The 15813-nt window shown below is 48.3% G+C and overlaps 7 protein-coding genes across 7 annotated transcripts; 5 read left to right on the forward strand and 2 right to left on the reverse strand.

The window, feature by feature from the left end:
- Positions 1-710: 710 nt before the first annotated feature.
- On the forward strand, positions 711-1590 carry AO090005001350 (uncharacterized protein; the record flags this gene model as incomplete). The annotated part of the gene is made up of 2 exons (XM_023237943.1): positions 711-1298; positions 1552-1590. The coding sequence occupies 2 exons, from the start codon at positions 711-713 to the stop codon at positions 1588-1590; spliced, it is 627 nt and encodes a 208-aa protein (XP_023089326.1).
- Positions 1591-1673: 83 nt separating this feature from the next.
- Positions 1674-2240, forward strand: AO090005001349 (uncharacterized protein; the record flags this gene model as incomplete). Its single annotated transcript, XM_001818228.3, has 1 exon — positions 1674-2240. The coding sequence occupies one exon, from the start codon at positions 1674-1676 to the stop codon at positions 2238-2240; it is 567 nt and encodes a 188-aa protein (XP_001818280.3).
- Positions 2241-2638: 398 nt separating this feature from the next.
- AO090005001348 (uncharacterized protein) lies at positions 2639-3534 on the forward strand (the record flags this gene model as incomplete). Its single annotated transcript, XM_023237952.1, has 5 exons — positions 2639-2751; positions 2809-2992; positions 3056-3163; positions 3338-3493; positions 3529-3534. The coding sequence occupies 5 exons, from the start codon at positions 2639-2641 to the stop codon at positions 3532-3534; spliced, it is 567 nt and encodes a 188-aa protein (XP_023089325.1).
- A 964-nt stretch (positions 3535-4498) lies between these two features.
- On the forward strand, positions 4499-6325 carry AO090005001347 (esterase-like/phytase family protein; the record flags this gene model as incomplete). Its single annotated transcript, XM_001818225.1, has 4 exons — positions 4499-4556; positions 4622-4943; positions 5004-6169; positions 6237-6325. 4 exons carry the CDS (start codon positions 4499-4501, stop codon positions 6323-6325), a joined length of 1635 nt encoding a protein of 544 aa, XP_001818277.1.
- A 457-nt stretch (positions 6326-6782) lies between these two features.
- AO090005001346 (putative tubulin-specific chaperone c) lies at positions 6783-8172 on the reverse strand (the record flags this gene model as incomplete). Its single annotated transcript, XM_001818224.3, has 4 exons — positions 6783-6986; positions 7043-7768; positions 7822-7979; positions 8052-8172. 4 exons carry the CDS (start codon positions 8170-8172, stop codon positions 6783-6785), a joined length of 1209 nt encoding a protein of 402 aa, XP_001818276.1.
- A 631-nt stretch (positions 8173-8803) lies between these two features.
- On the reverse strand, positions 8804-11451 carry AO090005001345 (uncharacterized protein; the record flags this gene model as incomplete). Its single annotated transcript, XM_023237970.1, has 5 exons — positions 8804-8828; positions 9019-9464; positions 9603-10052; positions 10113-10793; positions 10870-11451. 5 exons carry the CDS (start codon positions 11449-11451, stop codon positions 8804-8806), a joined length of 2184 nt encoding a protein of 727 aa, XP_023089324.1.
- Positions 11452-13887: 2436 nt separating this feature from the next.
- AO090005001344 (glycoside hydrolase family 16 protein) lies at positions 13888-15233 on the forward strand (the record flags this gene model as incomplete). Its single annotated transcript, XM_001818222.3, has 4 exons — positions 13888-13990; positions 14042-14593; positions 14652-14843; positions 14992-15233. The coding sequence occupies 4 exons, from the start codon at positions 13888-13890 to the stop codon at positions 15231-15233; spliced, it is 1089 nt and encodes a 362-aa protein (XP_001818274.3).
- Between the last annotated feature and the right edge of the window lie 580 nt (positions 15234-15813).

Consider the following 15813-nt stretch of genomic DNA (forward strand, 5'->3'; position numbering starts at 1 on the left):
GTCGAGTGGTAAAGAGATAATATAGAAACGAGCTATATCTGCTAGCTAACTACGCCACCCCCAATATCAACCAGATCAAGAATGCAATCTTGTTATTCCACCAATCTGGTTTATGAAGCCATATTAAAATCTTGACTCGGTAAGTCTACTACGAAGGTGGCGATGCGATCTAGTTTCATGTTAAAATTCTTCGAAACGGTTCAGCTCTCGGCATACCCTCGAACCCGGTTATCAACTGAAGATCATCACCAAGTCAGGGAGATATATGCTGTAGATAGAGTTTGAAGGCTGTATTTAGGGCCTAATCCAGGGATGACGAGTGAACAAGGCACATAGATCAGATCACTCTTCGGCATTTGTTCTGGAATACCTCCACTTCCAGCCGATCAACCCTGTAAAAGCCCTAATGCAACGTTAGTCAATTCCCGACATTGGTGAGACGAGAATCCTGAAAACAGACATGGAATCGAGATAGCTTCATTAATGTAGTAATGTTCTGGAACAAATCTTGTCCGGTTGAGTAACAGGCTGAACATGAAACACAACGGCGCGTCTCAAAAGGGACCCTTGTATCGACTCAAACTCCACACTATCAGACCATCAGATTCTTCAAGGATATATAAAGACCATAAGCTACACATAGAAATGTCACTTAACCATCTCAATAAATATCTCAATCATATACACAGATCACCAATTTCCACTCCAAAATGCACGTCCTCAGCATCATCCTCCCTCTATACCTAGCCCTCCCCACCACAGCAGGGTCCCTCAAACCCCGCGCAACATACACAGACTGCACCGACTCCCAAAAACAACTCCTCTCAGCCGCAGTGACAGACGCCGGCAAAATGGCATCAGCAGGAGCCTCCAGCCTCCGCTCCAACAGCGCCAGCTCCCTCTTCCAAACCTTCTTCAAAACCACCGACTCCAGCGCCATGGACCAAGTAGCCAGTGCCCTGGAAAAGATCGCCGAAGAAGCATCCCAGCCCGGCGGCGGCGTCGTCACCTACTCCTGTTCCCCTGGTAGCATCAGTTGTCAGTCGGGGGGCTTTACCACGACCGGGTATGCGAGCACGGACGGCACGAATGGGCAGGTGAATACCTGTCCCGCGTACTTTGATTTGCCGGCGAGTTCGGATGATTGTACGGTGTTGGATCAGAGGACGTCGGCGTTGCATGAGCTGGGGCATACGAAGGGGGTGCTGGGGAATGAGGTTTATGGGTATCAGGAGATTATGAACATTGATACGCAGACGGCGTTGAGTAATGCGGAGAGCTATGCCTTTTTGCGAAGTGTGAGTTTTTTTTTTTTTTTTTTTTTTTTTTTTTTTTTTTTTTTTTTTTTTTTTTTTTTTTACTTTGGTTTGTTGGTTTGGGAGAGTTCGGATGATGTCGAATGGAGGTCTGGTAGATGCTAACTTGATATAGCTGTGTTCCTTGGTTGTGGAGGTCAATCTGGTCAATCTGGTCAGTCCGGGCAGTCTGGTCAGTCTAGCCAATCTGGCCAAACCGGTAAAACCGGCTCATCCGGATCCGGATCCAATTCAGGTGGCTCAAGTAGCACGCCTAAAACAAGTGGCACAATAAGCTCAAACAACCCGAGTGGCTCCAACCAAAAGGGGTCCTCAAGCCCATTAGGAGGTTCAAGTAACACAGGAAGTTTGGGCAACATGGGAAGCCCATTCGGAAACTCCGGCAGTCTGACTGGCCCTGGTAGTTCGATGGAAAGTTCGAGTCCATATGGCAGCTCAGGAAGCCCATTCGGAAACTCAGGCAGTCTGACCGGCCCTGGCAGTTCGATGGAAAGTTCGAGTCCATATGGCAGCTCCGGAAGCCCGTATGGAAGCTCAGGCAGTCTGACCGGCCCTGGCAGTTCGATGGAAAGTTCGAGTCCATATGGCAGCTCCGGAAGCCCGTATGGAAGCTCAGGCAGTCTGACCGGCCCTGGCAGTTCGATGGAAAGTTCGAGTCCATACGGCAGCTCAGGAAGCCCGTATGGAAGCTCGGATAGTCCCACTGGCTCTGATAGTCGAATGGGAAGCTCGATGGACAGTCCATACGGTGGCTCAAGTGGCATGGGGAGTTCATTTGGAAGCGAAAACAGTATGGGGGAACAGGGAAGCTCCATGGAAAGTCCACCGAGTGTGATTGATTCGGGGAGCCAAGACAGCTATGGTGGCATGGGAAATTCGGATAGCTATGGTGGCTCAGATAGCTATGGTGGCATGGGGTACTAAACTCCAAGATTGCGTGTTATGCAAGACAACTGCAGCACGAGAAGGTATGAAGATCAAGTGTGGGCATGGTTGTTATCCATCAGGTGTGTTTTTATTGCTGCCAGGATATTCGTTTTGTGCTTTTTTGCCTTATCATGGTCAAATTGTTATATCAAAGCTATACCAAACCTTAAGAAGGGAGATTGATAGAGCTGAGTACTCTGTATATAACCGTGCCATGACACCTGAGGCATGAACCTAGAGTCATGTGTAAACTATATTTGAACCACTTAAGTGTTTACCTTATCGCGTAGGCGCTAGGCCTGATCAGGAACTCGCTGTGAACATCCATCTATGAATATGATCCATGGACAAACCCGGAATCACCCTCATTTCTTTCTACAGTAATCTCTTTTTACATGAACATATCTCTCATCACTTTCTACAAGCCGAACATGTCTCAAGCAAAGAAAGCATTGGACACGGTCATAAAGACAATGAAGATGTTAGATGATGCTATTATTAAATTCTGGTGTGCAGACCCCATAAATCCGTCCCCCGTAGCAAAAAGGCTGACAATCTACGTTAGCTGTGGAGGCTATTGTATGACGACTCTAATTAATGATCTGGCGGGCCCCGAGAAACAAATGAAGGAAGTTGTCGACCAGGTTAGATTGCTAAAGCCGGACTCAAATCAAGAGACATCCGCCGATGGGGCGATAGAAAGGGGAGAACCCGATAAGATGAACGAGCTTGTGCGGGCGACGTTCTATGTAAGTCACTCTCCACCCTTGTGTATTGTGTATAATCTAACCAAGACCCTTCTCATGGGATAGCTGTACAAGGCGTTGGAGACGGGCTTCCTCGATCTTCGGGATAATGTGGAACCGAAGGGCAACCATTATGTCTTTTTTGCCCTAAAGGACTTTCTGGTTGAGGTCGTGGTAAGTCGAGGTCATATTAATTCCTGGTCTGGGTTGATTAATAGCTGTAACAATAGCAATTTATTAAGTTCAAACCAGCGCTTTTCGTTACAACTGTGATGGGAGAAGAAACTGGCACAAGGGAAAAGCATAATAAACATGCGCCATTGCTGGAGGAACTTGCTGCTGACTTAGTTACGCCCGCGGCATATAAGTGCATGGAAGCATGGATACCCTCGGAGAACTAGTAAGCCAGTACAAGGCATACCATTGGGTATTGTAGCTATGCAAGGGCAAAGCGACTTCACGGATTACAGGGTTCGGGCGTTTATGAACTATGAGTATCGAACAGTCAGTCATGTAACTGGATCTTGGCCACGATTCAGATCTAGATGCACACTACTGTTCCTGCATGTCTATTTCATCATGTGCATATGCCACGGCGTAGACTATATAAGGTGAGACCAGGGGTCTGATCATATTGACCTTTTTGCCTAGCTGGGAGCACACTTTCCAGCTCCAAGCCTCCAATATCTCTCGAATGGCTAAGTGTGTCTCGACTCTCGAATATCCACTATGAGATTGGATAGATATTTCTCTGTAATCTCACTCGGAGAAAGCATACGGTATCTTATCTACTGGAATTTTGCAGTGTTCTAGTAATTTCTGCCTCTGGTAGGGTATTGTCTTGCCTGGTTAATTTGTGATATATACTAGTAGGAACTGTGGAAGAACTTAAGTGAGGCTTAAAACTTAGTATACAAAGACAATGGAACTAGGTATCGAGTGTTTATATACTGAGAGTATTTAACAGTCATATATAGCATCTCATATGATGTACCTGGATTTGGCCACTATCTTGCAAACTACTATATCCATGGATCTGCATGTCTAGGGTCTGGTTATAGTGACTTTTGACCAGTATGGAATATGTCTACTGGGATATATACTCACACAGTTATAAATTAAAAAATTATCACTCTCTAAGAAGTAAACATTTAAAATAATTATATTTTGTTCATTTAACAGCTTATGTATACAATGACATTTAATCCGACGTAGTAGGGCTCAAAGCAGTAAACCCGCAATGACACCTGAGGCATGAATGTCGAGTGATGGAAAAGCATGCACATCATAGTATAAAACAGTAATAGTCCATAGATTTAGTCTAAAACTAAAACCATCGCCAAGGGTTCCCCACAATGCCATTGGCCTGACAGGATGTAAGTAATTCAAGCCCGAGCGAATGGGAAGAAGACCTTCCACCACGTTGATCTTGGCCTATCTCGGCATCGGAGCATGAGTTCAGCTGTGACTCCATTCAGCCAGGTACAGAGAAAAGTCAATGAATTAGGCATGAACCCTGGATTATCGTCATTCATGCCGGATATATTTATTGACTTCATTCCCACATGTATGTATATACCTTAGAAAACTTATACATCCTCTACTCCGGGTATTACTAATTTACTATCATAGCCCTACAACTTTCTAGTATTCAATTGTCCAGTTTCTATATCCCAATGAAGCTACCCATACTACTGACTGCACTGCCCTGGACGGCAGCAGCAGCAACTCTCCGATCTAAATCCAACGTCGTCAACCAGACCACCTGCGGCGGCACAACCTATGCATACACCGGCCTAGAAGGCTACGGGTTCATCCCCTCCAACGCAACCGACAAGTATGGCGACACAATCGGCGGAATCGGCAGTTCTATAGCCATTAAGCCAGATTCCTGGCGCCGAACAGCGCCAAACACCTATTCCGGGATTGTCTATGCTCTCCCTGATCGTGGCTGGTACATATAACTCACCCCCGCCCAAACATACATACATTATCTAACTCAACATACATACAGGAACACAAACGGAACCCTAAACTTCCAACCACGCATCCACAAAATCGCCCTAACCCTCACCCTGACACACAACGCCTCTGCCCAACACCCCTCCCCCCCAAACCTGCACTTGAAATACCTCGACACAATCCTCCTCACCGGCCCCGACGGCCTCCCCACCACCGGTCTAGACGCCGACGTTACCGGCGCAGCATCCTACCCAGGCTACCCGCCGCTGCCAGCAGCCACCTACGTCGGCGATGGCTTCGGCGGCGCAGGACCCGGCGGGAAGCGCATCTCCCTAGATCCGGAGGGTCTGGCGATCGACAACGACGGCAGTTTCTGGGTGTCCGATGAATACGGACCGTACGTGTACAAATTCAGTCCAGAGGGGAAGATGATTCTGGCGATCCAACCACCGGAGGCAATCCTACCTCGTCGAAACGGGACATTGAGTTTCAGCGCAGCCAGTCCACCAGTCTATAATCCGGAGTTAACAATTAACCCAGAGGATCCCCAATCGGGACGAAACAATAACCAAGGCCTAGAAGCGTTGACTATATCCCCGGACGGAAAGACATTATATACCATGATGCAGTCCGCGCTGAACCAAGAAGGCGGTCCGAAGAAGAAGAACCGGCAACCGGCGCGTCTTCTCGAATATGATATTGCCTCTGGAACCCCGGTCTACAGGCACGAGTATGTGGTGCTGTTGCCGAAGTATGAGGATTATACGCAGAATGAATCGGTTGTGGCGTCGCAGTCGGAGATGCATATGCTTCCTTCGGGGGACTTTTTGGTACTGTCCCGGGATTCGGGGTTCGGGCATGGACAGGATGAGACGCGATCTGTGTATCGGCATGCGGATGTGGTTGCGATTGGGAATTCGACCACGGATTTGAAGGGCACGTTTGATGGGGTGGGGGCGAGTGTTGCTTCATCCAAGGGGGTGTTGAAGGATGGCATTACCCCGGTTGAGTATTGCGAGTTTTTGGATTATAATGTGGAGTCGGAGTTGGCCAAGTTTGGGCTTCATAATGGTGGAGCGCAGGATGCGTGGCTGTTGAATGAGAAGTGGGAGAGCTTTGCGCTTGTTCCGGTGGACACGGATCAGCAGAAGCGTGGCTCGGCGAAGAAGGAGTATTTCTTGTTCAGCTTCAGTGATAATGACTTTATGACGCAGGATGGTGAGTCTTTTCCCCTGGTGTTGCTTTCTATAAGAACTTGGGCTGACTGGTAGCTATTTGACTATAGGGCACATGGATTTTGGACGTTACAAGTACGCCGATGAATCAGGTTACAACATTGATAACCAGGTTCTGGTCTTCAGGGTCGAATTCTAAGGGTTTCCACCTTGTGTATATATTCCTGGAAAGATCAGTAGATTGCCTCTGTTGATTCATTATGTCCATTAACGCATTGAATTAACAATATATAATAACCGACAGGTTGTCGGTGTTCTGATTGATGCCTGCACCGAATACAAGTACAAACGAAAGTGCCATCGGGAAAGAGATGAGTTGGCCATGAACGCCCGTTTCTTCGATGCAATCTTGCCGTGCCTGAATCTCATAGCGTAGTAGATCAAAAGTCAACTGACGTGTGATAGAAGAGAAAAATACGTTCCAAAATTGGATAAGAACATAATGGCAACCAGATGGGTCAACTAAATGGTGGAGAGATCCCTAGTCAAGTGCGTTATCTGCGTCAAATGTTTCATAACTATGACCGAGTATTTGCATTTGCATTGGTATACCTATATGCAGCCACAGGGGGCATCCCATGTGTGGAGAGTCGTCGCTAGTTGGTAATATTGATCGCGCGTAAAATGTCGTCGAGGGACCATCCGGGGCCACCAGGGACGATTTCAGCCCATACTTCCTCGGGGACCGCGCTCTCACGAGGAATCAAACTCCAATTAGGGCTGGGTTCTGACTTGATCCATTTGAAATCTTCCACCTGGCTCCAGCGGTCTTCACTGTCTGGGTGGTCGTGGTCCAAAGCCTGCAATGCCATGTGTTAGCGGGGTTGCGGTGAAAGCAAGAATAACTGTCACATACGTATACTCTCGGTATCTGCGCAAATCGAATATTTGTGCAGTCCTCGATAATCGGGTTGCTGGATGCGCTCAGGTAGACATCAACGTTGGAACAGTTGTGCATGCGGAATTGTCGGCAGGTAACTACGATGGTACTGTTCTCTACATCGGTGATGTGGGCGGGACCATTAATCTGTCCGCAAACGAGCAGGCTCTCCTTGACGCCCTTGATCGTTAAACTGGCGTAGGGTTTGCCGTTGGCAGTTGGGATGGACATGTCCACGACGCAATGCCGCAAGGACGTGATGGAGGCCGGCACCGTAGCCGTCGAGCCGGAGGACGGAAGCATGATATGGAGCCCAACATGGTTGTTCACGGACACAGACGACACAGCAGTGGCCGCGAAGGCCTTGCCCTTCGCCCTTTTCGACTTATCTTCACCGTCCTCTACGTCGATCGTCGGGATGGCTGGGAAAGAAGTTGGGGCGATCTCTGCTCTCGGCTGCAGCATGCGATCCGGCTCATTCAAGGGTGTGGAGGGATAGTTGGGTGTCTGGGCGGCGGATGAGTCCACGGAGGATGTCCCCGGCGAAAGGTATCCAGGCATACTCCGACCGTGGTAGACTATGTTGGCCGCATCAGACAAGGAAATTGCCGAGGCATTCTTTTTGTTCTTGAAGCTGAACTTCGGACGCGGCTCGACCGTCGCCCGAGTCTCAACCAGCTTATCCTGCAGGGCTTTGATAGCCTAGACGATAGATCAATACAAGACACACGTGGAGCCATATTCCTTCAACTTACTTCCGCATATATCCGCTGGTCATATGTGGGGATATAGCTCGCGGCATCCTTGACTTCGTTGGACAATCGGGCAATACCAGCTAGGCAGTGGTCGGTCGCATCCGTCCGTTCTCCCACAAGAGAGGTATCCGCGAGACGGTCCATCTGTTCTTGCAGAGCTAGAGGAAGCACGGGTGTCAGATGATCTCCGACTGTGCATATAGGATCACAGTCCATCAACTAGGTCATACCAGTGATCTCATGTTGAAAGTAACGGAAAAAGCGCTCTTTCAACGGGATCTCAGATTTGAGAATGGTCTGATTCTCGGCCTGAGAGGGCCGACGGGCATCGCGAATCTCAGTCTCAGACATGACGATAAGTGTAGTGTGGGAGACAATCAAGTGAAAGGGGAAGAGGGAGGTTGTTGTTCAGACTCGAACTACTCCAGAGTTCCCGAGACGGTCCGCGTAAGGATGAACGGATTGATGACGTCGTCTTGAAGGCATATATATCAAAGCCGGTTTGAACTTGCGTCGATACGGCAACGGCCGTGAACCCCTTACTGAAGGCGTTGCTTTGGATGGAAAGTAACCTGCACCGAATTTTCTAAAAGTCAATGCAAATATTAGCCCATTGCAGGTGCACGCAATCTCAGGTACTGGACGTGACAAGCTGCAGAAGCTCCGACGGTCGATCACCCGCACGATCCACCAGAGACAGAAGGAACTGGACGGGGGTGGCTTTTGACACGACCGAGTTACTGACGGTCCCCAGGAAACAAGGAATATACCTCAAGTAATCTCTTGTAACTGACTGATTTTCTCTCTTCGTCTCTTGTGTTTTCAAGTGACGGTTGATGATCATGGAACCTCCTCGGGACTCGGGATCGCAATTATTCCGGGGTAGCTCCCCGCACTAGTCTGGTCTTGGTAATGACGTGCATGATCCAGAGCGCTGTCCTCAGGCATCGATTTTACCGTTTTGGTTTACTCCCTACATCCCTCATAATGTGCAACAGAATTGCATGCTACTCCGTGTACATGAGATGACAAGGTAGGAACGGTGATAGATACAAAAGTATAACAGTTATTATTGATTTATATATTATGATCCTCCACGATCTCAGGTCCAAGAACTAATGTGGAAGCAATTTTGGTATCTCCATCGATTGTCATGTTGATGGTAGCTCAGCCAACTTGCTGGTGATGGATATGTACCCATCCAGCTCAGGGCTTTGTTGTTTGGAAAGCAGGGAAGCTCGCCGGAGTTGCGCATCAGCCGTGGGCCGTTCAAGGATCAGCCGGTCAAAATCGGAGCGCAAATCGTAATCTTTAGATGTCTGGGTCCCCTCGTGCAATCGCACCGTCCGGAGCATCAATTTTCCATTGTCCATCCAGAAAAGGAGAATCTCGTCGTCCTGTGGGAAGGCCAAGCTTAAGTAGCCGGGCCGAAAAACCGACGAACTGATCTTATGCGAGGCTTTCTTCATCCGAGACACGCGCGTAGATCCGCTAGCAATGGAATCGAATAGGTAAATCTGGTTCATGCCGTTCGCAATCGCAAACTGCGATCCGGAGGCGGATTGGGCTGCGTGGGTTATGCGGGTGCTATTTGGGTCTTTAAGCATGTCTTTATCGGCGACCGAAGATGATTTGGGGAATTCCTTTTCGAAATAGGCAGGCAAGAGCACTGCGTGGTGAACATTATCGTAAAACACGCAGGTGAGGTCTTTGTTGTTAGTCGTTCGCTTGTATTGTTAGTTACTTATGCAATAAGAAGGCTAGGATTTCGAGATACATACGTGAGAAAGCCTAAACGACTGTGATTTACCAGGGACAGTATCCCACCGTTTGAGGGACAGGTCCCACACGTCAACATAGGCATTGCAGTCGGTAAGGTGTGTCGCAATGACGAAATATTTCCCGTCAACCGAGAATTGAAGCTTTCTTTCAATGATCGCTTCTTGCCCTGGGGTACCGTCATTTCCTAGGGGCGAGGCTATGTGCGTTGGCGCCGGAGTCATATCGTACAGAGATGCGCTGGGGTCTCCGGTATCCCCAAATGAGACTCTTACAATACCGCCGGCAATAATTTCGTAAACTCGAACTTCATTTTTGAGGGTAAATGCAACGTATCGATCGTCGCGAGACATAACCATATGGATAGGAGGTAGGGATGGATTGTGGATCTCGATCGGCAAATGAGCTTCGGCACTCAGGCCAAGCCCTTTGAATACCAGAAGCTCGTAATGCTGTATACGTTGTCAGTTCTAAACAAATTGCACGGACATATATGAGTGAAGGCCATTTACCTCTCCAACAGCGGCTATCACCGCGCAGCGCTGGTCTCCGGCGGCAACGTATTGTACGCCGGAAACATCGTATCGATGACTGCTTGGCTTCTGTGCTCCTGCACTGGGTGTCTCAAACCTGGCCACCCAATTACTTCCAACGCCCCAAAGAAAAAGGCTCCGGCCTGACGCAGAGAAGCAGAATCTGGGTTCACGGGGTAAATGGTTCTTCTTCACTGAGACCCGTCGAAACAGGGAAGAACCAGTGGAGAAGGGTAGAGAGACATTCTTCAGCTCTCGAGGAAACGACTTTGCGGTGGACTTTTCATATAAAAAATCGGTTTTAGCACGCGCCAAAAATGAGTTATGTGGGTCAGAGGGTGTTGTAGGAGAATGTTTGCTATTCATCGGACTGAAAACTGGCTTGAAAGTCGCAGGCGAGATCGGACTCCATGTTCCATCGCCTGAGTCTACACGCACCGATGAATGGCTGGTGGAATGACTGAGGGAGCTTGAGGAGGTCGTGTCTCGAGAAATAGAATCGGGAAAGGAGTAGCTTCTAGTACTGGCCGTTTCGAAGCCGATGCGTGGTTGGGAAAGCCTGGCAGCTTCCACCATCCGTGCATGCTGTATTTTCGTGTTTGTTGGACACAAAGGGCAGTAAATATTCAGTGTAAGCATTTGAGAGTTTGCTCGCAATTGCTATCGAGATGTTAACCCTCCATTATCATTATGATGGAACCAATACAGATACAGCATCCTGAGGGAATTGGCATACCTCGCACGCATTTTTGTCCATTCGCTCTTCTAGTAATGACCTGGGAACTGAATGGCCAGCAGGGCAATCCACAACGTAAAGTACTTCATCTTGACGATTTGATGGATTCGCTTCTTGGAGGGGTGAAAGCTGTAACCACTCTGTGAGATTCTGTTGATAGTGGTGTGAGGTAGCCTCTAGCTCTCCGTTGCAACCCCACAACTGGACTCTGCGGTTGATAAGCCATCTCACCAGATGACTTAGTGATGCTTCGCAGACTTCCCTAATACGAGATAGCTGAGCCCAAGTATCCCGGATTCTTCGTGTTTGGAGTGGTGGATGAGCTTCCGCATTCTGGCTTAGCACAACTGTCGCAAGGATTTGTAGCGGAGGTGCCGTGAATTCATCATTGAACGCCGCTAGAACCGTCTTCGCTAGTTTCAATTTGTTCTCTCGCGCATGATCAAAGATATCGTCCACGTCCAGTGCTGCAACTAGGCTATGCCCTTGTTCTTGGGACATACGGCGGCGATCTATATGGGACTGTACCATTGTCGCCTCGGCGGCCCATAGCATGTCAAACAAAGATAAGAAGGGGGTCATCTGGTCGGTGTTTTTCTTCAGAAGACCAGTCAAAAGGTCGGTTAGAGTCTCTGTGTTCCCCAGTAAGGAGTTCTATCATGCGTAAGCCGGACTTGTTTCCGGGAAAGCTTACAGAGATGCAAGCTAGAACTTACAGGTTCCATGGCAGTGAATTTAGAGTTACTTCCCTGCGATGCAGAAAAATTCAAATGACTTTTAGATGGCGAATCCGAGGATTCTATACTATCGATGACTTTCGGCAGCAAATTGCTGACCATAAACCTCTCTGCGCCGGGCAGCTCCGAGTCTTGCCATGCTTTCCTGATCGCACGTTCAAGATTGAATTTCATCTCATGGCGAATGCTCTGACCTCGCAACAGAAGCAGCCGCGCACCGGCAAGCAACGTGAGGGCGAGAAAGTGTCTGTATTTGACCAGCTCCGGAGCGGGTGGTTTGCTGCACGGGAACAACTTCGGCTTCACCTGTACTAGGTACATGAGGGTCGAGAAAATCACTTCGGAGGGGAGTAGGTATGAAGTGGAGGAAGGGTGGCCATCGTCAAAATTCGTCAGTCCCTGCAGATAGGTTCTCTGCAAGTCGAATATAGCTTTGATCCAGAAGACGGCGTGCATCAGATGCTCGATTTTGGCGACATCGGAAGCATCTTCCGCTTGGAAGATGGCGACATCCGTGGCATGTTCGCCGATAATTTCCCTCACGATATTGGTTATGTCACGACGCCGTAGCTGTTCCCACACTGCTGCCACGAGTGGATGTGACATGGGGAAACCGGGGGCAAATCCGCCACCAGCATACGAGCGATTCACAGAAATTATTTATTGCGAAGCTGTTGATAGTTGAATTCGGAGCTGAATGTCAGAATGCGACGGAAAGCTGCGACCGCGTTGTGAGATAGGGGGTTGAAAAGATGGCATTGTCCGCGACGGATGACAAGTCCGAAAACATGATGGAATTTGGATGAAAGGGGAGAAAAGGTGCTGCAAGGCTATCTCAGCTGACGCGAGGCTGCGTGTCTCGTCTAACATGGACAAACGTTGTCCCTGTCATCTTTCCCCCTCCCCAGCCCGGTTGAATTGTCCAATCACACTGCATTAAATCCTCCTGCAAGGACAGGCGCACATTGATCGGCCACCGGAAATCTTCTTGTGTGGGCGGATAATCTTTTGGATGTCTTCTCTCTCGGCTTTGTGTCGGGTTTTGGGTACACACCCAGAATGACTTGTCACAGATCAACCTCAACAATGCGGCAGGTTTGTTGTTTGTTTCCCTTGAAACGTGACATTCTGTCAACGCACGTCACATGAGTTATCAACACAATGAATGACTTTGTGAAACCCTACAAAAGAAATTTGGAATTTACAATTAACTCCATTAGATTGTTTCAAAAAGCATACAATGCATTAAAGACATGGTGAGTGTTTCAGAAATGTCTTACTCTTTTGTGCAGTACTATAATACTGTACTATATAACTTAAAAGAGTAACCCCTGTCCAAAACCCTCCGAGAAGCAAGTAGTCCAGCAGACTTGACCTCAGGTCCAACTGAGTAGAGCTCGATTCACATTCTTCGTGCGGCTATGTTGGAAATCCCTTGCTTGAACACAGCCCAGATGAGACTGATCCTCATAGCTTTTGGGACCGAAGCGAACGCCTTCATTCCTCAAGACCTTGTTACGGAAGAGCACACGTGGGTTGCCGTAACTCAAGCTCGTAACCTCCGACAGTATCTCAAGAATGCACTAGCCACTCCAATGCGTCAGATGAGGTCAATGTATGCGAAGTCGCTTGATCATACCTACTTCAGAGCTGGAGGCGAGACAGAAGGAGAGAATTTCCATCGGCTCACGCGAGCTTGTTCCACCGAAACCAACAGATGAAACGAACAGTAGTATATGCTATTCAAGAGGAAAGGAAGGGGGAGCTGTCTACTACCAATCACTGGATATCGTAACCAGAGTTCTAAACGCAAGTAGACAATGACAGTAGAGCAGACAGAACCCGTTGGATCCCGTCACAGTGTCACAAGAGCACCCGAGTAGCATATACGACATGTTAAGGTCGTAGAAAGTCTTACCAACGGCAACAGTGTGCTTTTATATTTGGGTTTACTCCGATTCTCACTTGAACTCAGTCCTATTATAGTCATGCCGAGGCAATTTGCTGACTGTCATCCAGTGAATGTACAATGAATACAGTGAAGTTCAACTTGGCTTCAGATGACCTCCCACCGACTAAAAATAGCCGGGCATGACCGGCAAATTCACTCTCTGAACCATGGTCTATATTAAAGACACGGGCGTAATGGACCTCTTTGTTATATGACTCTCTTAGACTCTGTCATATTGTCATATTTAAGCAACCTTGTCACCATAGAGATAGTCCCTAATATCACCCTCATTTCGACAACCCGACGGGCGAAACAATGTTCGCACACAGTATGACCTTGTCATGCTACATCATGGCCATGGTCATGACCATCCTGATGCTGTCTTATCTGGCAGATGCTCAAACCTTCACTTCGTGCAATCCCACAAAGACTAGTGAGTGACGTTCACTATGACAATCCCAGGTCGACAATCTAACTTCGATAGACTGTCCGAAAGATCCTGCCTTTGGAACCTCAGCTACATTCGATCTTACCAAGTCGCTACCTAATAAATGGAAGACTGTTGGAACTGTCACCCAAGACAAGGACGGCGTGGCGTTGACCGTCGCGAAGAAGCTCGACGGCCCCGTGCTCCAGTCCGACTTCTACATCATGTTCGGTCGAGTGGAATACACCATCAAAGCTGCACCGGGCGCTGGTATAGTCAGCAGTGCAGTTCTTCAATCAGACTGTCTGGATGAGATTGATTGGGAGTGGCTGGGTGGAGACAACGCTCAGGTTCAGACGAACTACTTTGGAAAAGGCGATACCACTACTTATGACCGTGGTGCCTTTCACCCAGATCCCGGGAACCATGAGACGTTCAAGACTTATACTATCGATTGGGATAGTAACCGGATTCTCTGGCAAATTGATGGCAATACCGTTCGTACATTGGAGGAAAAGAACGCCAAGGGACAGTATCCGCAGACACCCTGCTTCATCAAGGTGGGCCCTTGGGCTGCTGGAGATCCTTCCAATTCTCCAGGAACAATTGGTACGGAACATGCACTCTTAATGCTTGTTTATGAACTTCTAACTAAGTCCAACCACAGAATGGGCTGGTGGCCAGGTCGACTATTTGAAAGGACCTTTTACCATGTTCTTGAAATCGATCAAGGTCACCGACTACTCGTCTGGCTCTGAGTATGAATATACGGATAAGTCTGGTTCATGGAAGTCTATCAAAGCAATTGATGGCAGTGTCAAGGGCGACAGCTCAGGGGCGACCACATCCTCTTCTACAGGTTAGTCCACCATGCCTCACCTTCCAGCCCAGGACGCTATCTTAAGATGACCTACTCCCACTATACTGAGAGAACCCCCCTGAAGACTCAAACTGACATGCAGTGCCCTAAGTACTCTCCGCAACAACTCTATCACCTATCTCTAAAGTCTACGCAACGGCCTCACTTACTTCCTCAATTCCCGACACCTCACCTACGACTTCAATCCACGACAACAACACCGCCTCCAACTCTACATCCAACCCTACCTCCAACCCCGTGACAGCATCCACATCACCGTCCTCCCCTTCCTCGAGCCAACCACCACTAGCCACCGGCGCAGCAAGCAAGAGTTCACTAAACAAATACCTCACAATTCTACTACTACTGGCCGCCCCGTTGGCAATATGAGCCAGCGTAGCACTCTCTAGTCTACATCTACACTCGGAAAACCCGAAGCCAGAACTCAATTCGCTTCCTTATGCACCCACAAACCTACCCTCACTAGACGAAAGCCAAGAATTCATTATTCTTCTCTCAAAACACATTCCACCCACAATACCCTATCTAAAAATCAACCATTATCATATAGTACCGCGTACACAGCCAAATCCCAATAAACACAAAAAGAACCCCCAAAAGTAAGAAATACCAAGATCAAATCCAGAACCCAAGCCTAGCCAATAGCTTAACCACGATCCCAAGCCATTCGGCACGTTAAGCAGCCCACATTGAAGATCGTAATTAGACATGCGTGGCCAAGGGACGTTTATTGGTAGAGGGGCATTTGGCCCCCAGGTTAAGCAAGTAGCCGAACGGTTAGACCTCTTGTCGCGTGGAAATTTAGCCGAAAATGTGGAAACGGTTTCGTAAGGCTATTTTCTAGCGTGAGAATTACTGGCTTGTATGAATTGGGAAGGTGGTTAATCTGGTTTTTGGGGGTGGATTGATATGGGTTAGAATTTATGAGAGAGAGTGGGGTTTCTATGGT

This window comes from Aspergillus oryzae, chromosome 1 (genome assembly GCF_000184455.2).
Source record: "Aspergillus oryzae RIB40 DNA, chromosome 1".
Lineage (NCBI taxonomy): Eukaryota > Fungi > Ascomycota > Eurotiomycetes > Eurotiales > Aspergillaceae > Aspergillus > Aspergillus oryzae.